Genomic DNA, 13,049 nt, shown 5'->3' on the forward strand with positions numbered 1-13,049 from the left:
GAAGGTATTGTGCGCCACCCGTGTAGTGGTCATCAGACGCAGCCGCGGCCGAGGCCGATACCGTTGCCTCCTGTGGAGCTGCCAACGTTTGGCGGAGGCTACGCAAACGAGCATTATCCACAGCCATCCGGACCTCTCCAACACTGAGAAATTTCAGCACCTGCGGTCATGTTTAAGGGTTTCGGCGTTGGAAACTATCCGATCATTGGAGATCTCAAACGGCGACTACGAAGCGGCTTTAGATTTGCTTCAAAAAAGATAATCGGCGCCTCGTTTTTCAGGCCCACATCACCGAGATTCTGGGACTAAAAGTAGTACGGAGTGGTTCATTGGCATCGCTTCGGGAATTGTCGGACAAGTTTAACGCTCACATCCGTGCGGTAAAGGGTTTGGTTTGCAAAAGCTGGATGCGGCGAGCCAAGCTATGTGGGAGGAGCGCTTGGAGGATCCGGTCTTTGCCAACCTTATTCCGTCGTGGGAATCGATGGCTGCATTCCTGGAGCAGCGATGTAGGACTTTGGAAGCCGTGGATTGCGCCATGGAAACCTATGCGCCAGGCGTTCAGGTGGGCAGAAATCGTTCGACGCTAGCTGCTACCACCCAAAATTCTCTTGGTTGCATGCTTTGCCATAGTGCAGAGCATGCCATATATTATTGCCCGCAATCTAGAGACTTAGCGCCTCTGCGCGAGGCAAAGAGACTAGCACTTTGCCTAAAGGCAGGTCATCAGCTACGGCAATGCAGCTCGAGCCGCTGCCGAACCTGTGGAATTAGGCATCATACGCTGCTCCATCTAGATGGTCCGCCTTCCCCGCAGCTATATGTTCCGGTGTCTCCAAGTTCCCACACTGAACCCTACGCCCGCTTTCGACTTCTTCTACTCTAATTGCCCAGGATCTCGGTAGGTACCTTGTGCTGGTAGCCACTGCAACCGTTCTAGTGCAGAATCGGTCGGTACTGTTCGTTCCCGACTGCAACCATAAATCTGTGCAACTTGCTGAACTCTTATTAATCTTCCTTAAAGAATTAAGGTTTTATTTCTCTTCGGCTTGCCCCCTTTTACTTGTAAAGACAATATATATTCGTTGCCCTTACCCACATTTACATTGAACCAGCTTAGCTTATGTGCCCATTATTGGATTTACTTCATTATAAGCCTCTTCCAGGACGTTAAACTTAAATAAACTAAAATTTAAGGATATGCGAACTTCATTATATCTTCGACGTAACAGCAAAAAAATATTTCAAATAAAATTTACAAAAACGACGAGGATTTCAAAAATTAACCGTTAACAGTTAATGACAATTCAGGTTCGATATATTGAAACGTTGTTTCAGTTTGGATTATCAATGGCATTAAATGTAAGGACGAACAATAAAAGTCCGCAGGCCTCAAGGCTTATTGTTAGATTAATTTAATGTACATGTTGTCCATATTTATCAAATCCTATTGAAACGTTGTTTTAGTTTGGATTATCAATGGCATTAAATGTAAGGACGAACAATGAAAGTCCGCAGGCCTCAAGGCTTATTGTTAAATCAAATCTTACAAGCAATAAATATAGGTACTAGGTGTAGAAGTATTCACATTGGGTTGAATAAGAAAAGAAAGTTGTTGAAGGGGCTGGCTTTGCAGCTTCGCTCTGGGATTTTTATGGTTCGAGATTTGTCAAGTGTACATTTATTACTTTAAGTTGAATGTCGGCTATGCGCATGCAAGGTTATAAATACGTCCTTGATCAAAGGTTTCCCGCTTGCTGGATGTTGTAATTTACCAATTCACAGTGTTACCATATATATATGTCAGATTTTATCTTTTGGCTTCTTGGTCGTGTGGCCTACAGTTGTTCGCAAAAGCGTCCCGTTAGGCGTTAAATATTATTAGTTTAAATGTCAGGTATATTTCCTGGTAAATGTTTGGTTTGTGAGTAAATAATATTCTTACGTCTCTTACGAAAGATTGACCAAGATGTCTACCTTGGGAAACGGAAGTGACCTGAACTGGATTAGAAGTTTTATTTTTAAATAATACCTCTTAACTATGATTTTTTTAATAATCCACATAATCAGCTCGGTTGGGAATCCCAATAGGAGCATTTTTTTTAAGAAGAAAATCATCATTTACTGAAAATATTGTCTTGCTATAATGTGACTTCCAAAATCCATTTTGGATTACAAAGATGAATTCCTTTACGATGTTGACCGTTTCATAATTCCATGCTGTGCAGATGCAATGCTATAACTGACAGGTAATTAAAAGATAAACTCTTTAGTTGCACTGAGCTTGGCTATATTTCTATAGTTACTTATATCAAATCTACTTCTCTTTTAATGTAGGGGAATAATAAACAATTTATAACGTTAAATGCAATGTATTAATAATATGAAACGTGCAGTTAAGTATTATAAGTGGTGTTTTCAGGTAGAAAAGCCTACGAGTTCCGAAGGCAGATTTTAAGAAGGGGCTGATTCAGAAGTGTATGGCACAACAATTAGCGAAGAAAAAGTTCAATATTTCATAAAACCGTATAAGAATAGCAAGTTTCTGCACCTTTGGATAAGGTCAAATTATTTATGTTAATTGGAAAACCTGTCCACGTTGTCTATTTAACTTCGAAGTAAACATTTTTACACATATTCGATGGTATTGTAAGCGAAACAGAAAATTTGATTGTGAAATATTGAAATCCCTTTAAACTTGCACTAAAATTCTGTTGGCTTGTGTCGGGTTTTGCAGCAGATCTTCAATTTATTTAATATAAACATGCCAACTTTAAAAACACAATTATGCGCGACGGCATGTCATCATAAAAATGCTCATTTGCTCTACAGATTACAGACCACAAAACCATTTAGCATCAATCGGTGTAGTTTTTCTAACCACAAGTGTACCAAGGATCCGATCCCGATTTGGCTTATTAGTGCAATAGAGGTTTTAAAATAAAAAATAAGGAAATAAAACAACAAACAAAACATAGGGAAAAGAAAGCGAGGAACTTTGTTTGGTTCTTTACTATTTGAAATAAACTAAGTATTTTTTGTAAAATTTTCACTAATACATTTTTAGTATATATCATAAATTTGAACATGCTTTTTATTACAGATATTGGATATTTCGTTCATGGGGTCGTATCGGAACAAATATTGGAAGCTCAAAACTTGAAGAATTCGACACATGCCAATCTGCGAAAAAGAAATTCAAAGAAGTATATACAGATAAAACTGGAAATGAATACGAGCAACGAGACAACTTTGTTAAAATAACTGGTCGAATGTACCCAATAGAAATTCAGTATGGGGATGACCAAAAGTTTGTATATCATAATAGTAATTTTATTACCTCCAAATTAGAGATTTCTGTTCAAAATTTAATTAAGCTAATTTTTGATGTTGACTCAATGAAAAAAACATTGGTAGAATTCCATATTGACATGGATAAAATGCCGCTGGGGAAGCTTAGTGCACATCAAATTCAATCTGCTTACAGAGTAGTGACCGAAATTTTTAAAATACTAGAATCCGGTTCCAATACGGCTAGACTTATTGATGCAACAAATAGGTTTTATACGTTAATTCCTCATAATTTTGGGGTACAATCGCCCAAATTAATTGAAACTTTTCAACAAATTGAAGATTTACGGCAAATGCTTGATTCATTAAGTGAGATAGAGGTTGCGTACAGTTTAATCAAAAGCGAAGATGGATCAGATTCTTGTCATCATTTAGATAAACATTACGCACAGATAAAGACTCAGTTGGTGCCACTAGACAAAGATAGTGAGGAATTTTCGATTCTAAGCCAGTACGTAAAAAACACTCACGCATCTACCCACAAATCATATGATCTAGAAATTATTGATGTATTCAAAGTATCTCGCCAAGGAGAAGCAAGGCGTTTTAAACCATTCAAAAAGCTACATAACAGAAAATTATTATGGCACGGATCCCGTTTAACTAATTTTGTTGGTATATTATCGCATGGCTTAAAAATTGCTCCCCCAGAAGCGCCACCAACAGGTTATATGTTCGGAAAAGGCCTCTATTTTGCTGATATGGTTTCAAAATCGGCAAATTATTGTTGCACAAGTCAACAAAACTCTACTGGATTAATGCTTCTATCTGAAGTTGCTTTGGGAGATATGATGGAATGCACCTCAGCTAAATATATTAATAAACTATCAAATAATAAACATAGTTGTTTTGGTCGTGGTCGCACAATGCCAGATCCTACTAAGAGCTATATAAGAAGTGATGGGGTTGAAATTCCGTATGGAGAAACCATTACCAACGAACATTTGAAGTCTTCGTTGTTATATAACGAGTATATAGTATATGATGTTGCGCAGGTCAATATTCAATATTTATTTCGTATGAATTTCAAGTATATATATTAATTGGTTTAAAGTATATTGAATGAGAGTGATTTTAATAAATTGTTATTACAAATTTTTAATAAGGTATATTCTTTAAATGTTTGGTGGTTACTTCTGTTGGCTGATAGCTGTTCTGTACTAATTAAGGTACTAATTAATAATAATTAATAACCATTTCCCGTGGATCAGTATTTTACCTCCGACTTCTTAGTTTATTGCAGGTTTTCAAATAAAAAATGAGTACAAAAACCATTACGTTATACTTAATCAGTAAAAGAAGGCGAATAATTTTGTTATATACTAGTTGAAAAAAACGTAGTATCACGTAGTTTTATCAAAAGTTTCAGATCTATGTGATTTTATTAGAAACCTACTATATACTTTTTTAAAAATAAATATAAAACTATTTTTCACTAATAAATTAATCTTAGTATATTAAGTATAAGTTAATAGAAGCATATTTTTGCTTTGATATTGATTTGTATCGATAAATATTGTATGTTTACCGCCTGCTCTGAAGTTATTTCGATGGGAGTGCACAGTGGTTGCGCTCATAGGCCAAAAATCAAAAAAAAAAATTTTCCAAATATTTACGAAAAGTAACCAGATTGTCTCTAAAATGTCCAAATATGTGTATGGTAAAACCTTTTTGTCTTAACTCTAACGAGACATTCTAAAAATATAGTGTAAAGAGAGAACAGCTGTTCATTTTTGCAGCCCAGAGGAGTTTTGATTGCTTTTCGTCACAACAAAAGTGAATTTCAAAGTGGTCAAACGTGCGAATGATAGGTCCAATTTTAATTATTTAAAATGAATTTTAAAGTTTCAGGTATTTACTTTAATAAATTCTAATTGTAAAATTCATTGAATTAATTTATCATTTTTGGTGAATTTTTGATGGATTATACCTTTTTTGTGTATTATGTGAACGTCATTTTCCTAGTTTAGGTAAACTTTTAGATATATTGCCCCCCGATCCCCCCTTAATGAGTGCTATCACTGGATTTGTCAATGTTTTAAGAAAATAAAAATAAAAAGTCTAGCTGCAAATATTTGCAAACATACGAGTAAACAATAATAAACTGAAGCTGTCTTGCAGTCTTCAAGGTCAAGTTTTCGCCGTATTTTGCTGCTTGTCCTATGCTTTTTTGATGTTTCTTTTGTAATCATCATTTGTGTTTGTCAATTATGTTTGTGTGAACAATTTTGCTTATTATTTTTTTCCCCATATTTTTCTTACCGTTTTCTACAGACGATTCTTGTAATTGCACTTTTTTGCGTATGCACATCCTAGAGCTTTGGTGCGCAGAACAGGGTGCGAATGCGGAAAGAACACGTAGTGTGATACGTTTGGTATCAGAAACCATTAAAAACAAGGGCTATGTAGTTGAGTTAACGATTCTTGAAAACTGTTTGAATTACATTTGCAAAAAAATTATTGCTTATTGGGCTAAATACAAACGCAATAAAGGTTTAATTGTTAAATTTCAATACGAATGGCTGAACACTTGTGAAACCATGTTAATTGAGCCTCTTCAAGCAAAGGTTTCAAGTGCGGAACGTGGACGTCCCAAAATTGACTTTGCTGAGTCCTCAAAAAGGAATTTCGTGACAAAATGGGAATCATTGTTGATAAACCAAGAGACGGAGGCAAAGGATCTTCCAACGATGGAAATACAGCTAGAAAATTTTTTGGAAACCCCAGCTTGGCATCTAAGATTACAGGCATTGATGAAGAAGTCATAACCCGATGCGCAACAATATTGCAAGCTTTAGCATCAGGATATTCTATTAATATTCAAAAATTCGAAAGCTATGCTTTGAATACTGCTGAACAGTACATAAAATTTTAATTCACGGTGCGAAGGTGATAGATCATGCGTTGCTGTCGATTGGAGAGCTTTCAGAAGAAGCTGCGGAGTCCAACAATAAGGAAATAAAGAAGTACCGGCTTCAGCATACTCGAAAAATGTCTCGCATATTAACAAATACCGATTTGATGAACAACCTTCTTTTGCGTTCTGACCCCTTTATAACAGGTCAAAGAAAACTACCAAAAAAAGATAAATCTCAATTCTTTTCGTCGACATTTGATTTGTTAGATGGTATTTGTTAAGTTTTTGAATTCAAATTAAAATTCGTTTCAATTTTACTTTTATTATTAACTGAAAGAACTGGAGATTTTTAATTTGTTTATATTTACGGGACCTGCAACTCTACTGGAAGTGTTTTTGCACACCATCGGCATATTAGCAATACTATGGGAGCTATAAGATAACGTCGTCCGATTTGGCTAATTTTTTTAATACATGTTCAAATATTTTTTTTAGATTTTTGGGAAAATTTTCATAACGATATCTCAACGGGAACTATTTATGGCCGCGGTCCCCTACAAGTGCAACCACTGTGGAGTGGTCAGAGAATCTTGGCGGCAAGACTGCGATATGTAGAATTTAATTAGTATGTGAGGTTAAGTCGAAGCAGTTGGCTCTGGTGGCGAAGCCGATGGTTTTGAGTTGTTTTTTAGTAGCTATGAATTGTAGAACTGCAGGGTACATATTGTAGTTTTTATAGAAAAAAATGCATCCACATATCCTATCCACACAAGATCGGACTTCTTGGCTTGGTGCGGTATAGCGGGTTAGGCTGACGGCAGAGTGCGCGCGAGAAGCAAAGCGATGCGATAATATTGGGCGAGAACGAGCGATAAAGCTCTGCAAACATTTTTAAGTGAAATCGCTCGAAAGATGTCAGAGTGAGAGCGAGGCGAGTTGCGAGCTCAAGTGATAAAGCGAGAGCAAAGCGAGAGAGCAGTTTGCAACCTGCTTTATCGCTTCAACTCGCTCAGAGCGTACGATTGTTGTTGCTGTTGCTCGAAAAAAAAAAACAAATGACAAAAAAGATAAAGACGACGACGAGGCATTTTTTGACAGCCTACTACATGCGGAAAATGGATCCGAAAAAAAAATTATTATGCCGAATGGAAATTCAAAAAACAATTTTTAATTTTTCTTTTGACTGTATTTCCGATACCGGCAAACTATAATACACAATAAATATATTAAAAACTTACCTCAATGTTATTATTAATTTTTGACAAGGCAGTATAGGGTGTATAACAAAATTTGGCCAATTCTTCATCAAACGACTACTAATTAGACATAATAGACATACGCTTTTTCATTTCTGTTGGTGTTAAGGGGGTGGACGACGGTTTTTTTTTTTTATTAGAAAGTTTATAGTTGCCGCTTAATGCGAAAAATTCTTCGTCCGAATCCATCGCGTTCACATTTATAACTAAAAGAGAGCATTGTAGCTCGCTTCTCGCCTCGCTCTCTGTTATCTTCTCGCTTTGCTCATAGCTTCTCGCGCGAGTTATCGGTGACGGCATAAGCTTGCCCTCACCTCCCCCGAAACCCCCACGGGTAAAAGCCTAAACTAAAGGCACTCAACCCGGAACAGAACCAGCAGCGTCAGCACCGGGGCAGCAGCAGATCGCCAACAGAGGATTCCGCCGAACCCGCGGACTGGAGTCGGGGCATCCGCCCAAGAATGCAGCGTAAACAAAACAGCACTCGAATTGTAGCCAACATATAAAACTGAAATGAAATACAAAATCACTCTTGATCGAGAAGCAGAACCAGAAGGTTGTTATTATTCTTTACATCAAAAAGAAGAACCACAAGGAAGCATAGCGGAAAACAAGGAAACAAGGAATGGAGATCATAGGAATACTAACCATATTAGTGTAATGCAGGTAAGCGACCGTGGCCAAGTGACCCGAATAAATGAGTGCGAAATATTTAAAGAAATCTAAAATGAGATGTAACAGTGCAACTATCAAAATTAACAATTCCATGCGCATAAGAAAACCCGACACCAAGGCATAAAAAAAAAAAAAAAAAAAAAAATGAAAAATGACACATATCAAACGGCTTCAATCGCTGATTGCCACTTAAATGCATCGCGCATTTAGATATGTAAACGTTACACACAGTGCAAAAATTAGGGGAAATATGGCAACCAAAATTGTGCACCACCAAACGAAACATATTAAAACGGCTTCAATCGGTGATTGCCGCTTAAATGCATCGCGCATTTTAATATGTAAACGTCACATACAGTGCAAAAAATTAGGGGAATAAACCAATATACTACAACTAAAATTGTGCACCACCAAACGAAACATATTAAAACGGCTTCAATCGCTGATTGCCGCTTAAATGCATCGTGCATTTAAATATGTAAACGTCACATACAGTGCAAAAAAATTAGGGGAATAAACCCATATATTACAACTAAAAGTGTGCACCACCAGGCGAAACATATTAAACGGCTTCAATCGCTGATTGCCGCTCGAATGCATCGCGCATTTAAATATGTAAACGTCACATACGGTGCAGGAAATTAAGGGAAATAAACCGCAAATATTACAACTAAAATTGTGCATCACCAAACGACACATATTAAACGGCTTCAATCGCTGATTGCCGCTTAGATGCATCGCGCATTTAAATATGTACGTAAGGTTATATACAGTGTAACAAAAAGTAAGGGAAATAAACCCCAAATATTACAATTGAAACGAATATATACCAGGCAAAACATATTTAAGCGGGCATCAATCGCTGATGACCGCTGGTGCATCGTGCACAAAATATCTAAATTGTCATACTGCGGATAGGCAAATGCAAATGCCCCGCCACCGAATTAATGTGTATGTGTGTTTATAATCACGGCCGATCATTCCGTTTTGTGCCAGCCAAGGAGGGGGGAAGTGGTGCCGCTCAAGCCAGCCGCGGTTCTTGACTCCCGAGAAATCTGAAACCCGAGTGCGGAAACCGACGGCGACTGATGGAGGCACCCCCCATTCCCCTCCTGGGCCTTAACAACCACAATTGACGGCCGACCCCTTGAATTATGCTGAAGTTGAATTCTTTTGCGCATCGGACCACACAAAAATTAAGCAAACAATCAAATCTCAAAGTCAAAAGGAGATGAAAACTAAACAAAAAGCACTTGAAAACATTGTATTTGAAGCACTTGGCTCGGCGGTTTTATTAGATTACTTTTTATCGATTGAGTAAACAATTATTAATGACATCCACTTGCAGATCCCAACGGATCAACCTATACACTACACAATAAACAATTTTTTACGAATGATAAGTACAAACTAACAAAGAAAAACTTAAATAAAACATCGTAATATATAAAATCTTACATTAGCACACAAATACATATATATATATTTTTTCTCATACTATTACACATACACATTTTTTATACTCTAATAATATAATATATCAATATACAGATAACCAAATATCGTCAAATATAGATAGGAAAAATGAAAAAGGGAAAATAAAAAAAAGAAATAGGCCGAATATCTTAACGTTATACTTACGCGAATTTTCACTTGCGAATAAAAGGGGTTCCGTAACCTAAATGTCAAAGAGGACAATAGTGGACAAAACGAGGTCCAGGCTAGGTCTCAGGAGTAGCGGTAGCCTATAAGAGATTAGGGAGGAAGAATTAATAGCCATGGATTCGGGACACGCCACCGGGGGTTCTAGAACCACCAGCCCGATCCCCGGCGGTTCGAATAGTATAGGGAATATGAGCACTGTCCTAAATACTTCAATTAATACTACTCTGACCACTACATTTAATCCGAAAGATATTTTAGCATTTGTTAAACAACTACTGACTTTCGATGGGACCCCGGGGACCCTACAGAAGTTCATTGTAAGCGTGGAGGAGGTCATTATGTTAATTAGAGGAACTGACCAAACACCTTACGGGCAGCTATTGCTGCGTACGTTGAGGAACAAGATAATAGGGAAAGCGGACGAAACTTTGAATATGCTGGATACTAAGCTGGAATGGGATAGTATTCGCGACAACCTAAAACGCATGTACGCATGCAAAAAGACGGAACCCATACTAATATCTGAAATACAGAACCAACCAAACAGTCTCTCCTTCGGGAAGCTTTTTTACGAAATTACCAGGCTCAGGAGCGAACTACTTACACTGCCAACTAATTCAGAACAGGGGGTCAGTGCGGAATCAAAAAGAGCCCTCTATGATGGCATTTGCCTAAATGCCTTTTTAGTCGGGCTCCGCGACCCGCTCAGGACAGTCATTCGGGCTAAAGGGCCGTCGACCATTGAGCAAGCCCACGAATGGTGCCAGGTGAAACAAAGTTTCATGTACCAAAGACAAAATAGGGATAACAACTATAGTAACAGCTTCGACCGTAACAGGTCTTATCAAAATAGATCAGGCGGACGCTTTGAGCGTAACCGCAATTACCCCTCGAACAAATATAGGCAGGACTATAGGAGTAATAACCCTTTCCGACAAGAGGAGTCCCGGAACTACAGTAATAGGGGGCGTAACAACTCCAGGGATGGATCACGCGACCCGCAAACAAATAACTCGGGTCGGCGTAACAGATCCCCCCAAAGGGCCCCCGCCAACTTCAATAACATTGATGACAGCGTAAATTTTCAACAAGGAGCCTTGACCGACAAGTAGGTTACTTAAGTAACAAAACTCCAGGCTCTGCCCTCCCCTATGTAACACTAACTCTTTTTGACCCCCCCAAACTTCTAAAATTCCTTATTGACACCGGGTCATCTTACTCATTTATCGACCCGGACATTATTCCCCAAGAATTGACGCGGACACTTGACCAGGACGTAAAAATAACCACTGTCTTGGACAGTTATACACTAAGAAAAGCAACGACACTACCTATACCGAGGGAGTTCGAGGAGCAAGGAGTCATGAACCTCCTGCTCTTCAAATTGCACCCCTTTTTCAACGGGCTCCTCGGTATAGACTTCCTAACTCAAAATAAGGCAAAGATTGATATTGAGAATTTAACCCTCAAGACACAATCTGCCTCAATTCCAATAATAACACGAACTAACAGGGGTACACAGGAATTGGACATTCCACCCCACAGCAGATCTCGCGTCAGACTGCCTGTAGACATTAACAAGGGACATTTTTCCGTCAATGCAGTGGGTATTAGTAACAACCTTACCATCACGGGGGGCCTCTACACAGCTATCGACGGACACAGTTACTTTGAGGTAACTAACAACTCTCACGACGAACGGACACTCTACTTAGACCAACCAATAGAAGTTACACCGTATAATGAAGACGAATACCCCAATGAAAAATACAAACAAACCTCAAAAATTTTAATGGCCAGAAAGCAAAACTCATTCGCTGGAGGGATGGCTTAAGCGAATACGATTACGAATTGGAACACGAAAAGGGTTTCCAAAACGTCGTCGCAGATGCACTGAGCAGGGTAGAACCGAATACCCATGTGAATGTCTCGGTACCAAACAACCCGGGAGCAATCCCGATATCCCCGAGTCCACTTAACGTCTTTAGATTACAGGCCACCTTTACAATCTCACCAGACCCATCACGCACAACCTGTGCCCCATGCAGAAACAAAATTAGGAGACAGATATCCGAACCTCTCTTTAACTTAGAGATTGTTACGGATATCTTAAAAACTTTGCTAAAACCCAATAAAACCGTAGCCGTGTTCGCAACCGACGAAATTTTCGGAGTAATACAAGAATCTTATTCCAAATATTTCGCGGGAACCAACCTTTATAAAATCCTCAGGTGCTTAACGTTTCTTAAGGAACCCTCAAGCAACGAAATAGAATCGATTATCAAGACAGGCCACACAAATAATAACCATCGGGGGGTGGACGAGATGTACACCAACCTAAAAAGGGAAATTTACGCGCCCCATCTGAAAAGCCTCATCACACAAGCAATTCGGAATTGCGAGATCTGCCTCACCCTCAAATATGATAGGCACCCGCAGAAACCTCCTTACCAATTGCCCGAAATCCCAAGCAGTCCACTAGACATCCTACATACAGACATCTATACTATCAACAAGACCTACAACCTGGCAATCATAGACAAATTTTCCAGATTCGCACAGGCGTTTCCATTACCTAATAGGAACTCCATAATTGTCACCAAGGCATTCAAAAATTTCTTCTGCCAATTCGGCGTACCTAAAAAGGTAATCTTTGACCAAGGAGCCGAATTTGCGGGTACCGTTTTTACCGACTTCCTGGGACAATATGACATTGAAGTGCATGTGACTTCCTTCCAACAGTCTAGTAGTAACTCGATAGTTGAAAGGCTCCATTCGACCTTAACAAAAATCTATCGAATCATCCTCACGAAGAGGAGGGAAATGAACCTAGATCTAGATCACGAGGAAATTATGTCGGAGGCAATAATAACATACAATAACGCTATACACTCGAGCACGAACCGAACACCGTTCGAACTCTTTAGTGGCCGCACCCATGTGTTCGAAAAAACAGTCAAGTTCAACAACGAACATGACTTTTAAGCAGGCTTCATGAGTATCAGAGTAAGCTCTATCCAGTCGTCAAAACACACCTAGAAGAAACAGCCGGTAAACGGATAAACAAACTAAATGAAGGAAAACAGAAGGAACAAAAGTACTCCCAGGTTTAGCAAACATATAATTTCTCGAGATAATAGGGTCACCGTGCGAACACTTAAAAAGCAGAAAATACATAAACAGAAAATTAGGAAAATCTCGTTACCTACAAACCCATAAAATTAAAAACTGACCACCTCGGAATT

At 38.6% G+C, this 13,049-nt stretch overlaps 1 protein-coding gene across 4 annotated transcripts in view; it reads left to right on the forward strand.

Moving 5' to 3' along the window:
- The window catches only part of LOC6529130 (poly [ADP-ribose] polymerase), a 50,145-nt gene extending 42,132 nt beyond the window's left edge, over positions 1 to 8,013 (forward strand). For all 4 annotated transcript variants that reach the window (XM_039377324.2, XM_002090105.4, XM_039377325.2 and 1 more), the window contains one exon: positions 3,104 to 8,013. In XM_039377324.2, the coding sequence (XP_039233258.1) occupies positions 3,104 to 4,394 (1,291 nt within the window). In that variant the 3' untranslated portion in view covers positions 4,395 to 8,013. The remainder of the gene's footprint in view (positions 1 to 3,103) is intronic.
- Positions 8,014 to 13,049: the final 5,036 nt, after the last annotated feature.

Source organism: Drosophila yakuba, unplaced genomic scaffold (genome assembly GCF_016746365.2).
Source record: "Drosophila yakuba strain Tai18E2 unplaced genomic scaffold, Prin_Dyak_Tai18E2_2.1 Segkk4_quiver_pilon_scaf, whole genome shotgun sequence".
NCBI lineage: Eukaryota > Metazoa > Arthropoda > Insecta > Diptera > Drosophilidae > Drosophila > Drosophila yakuba.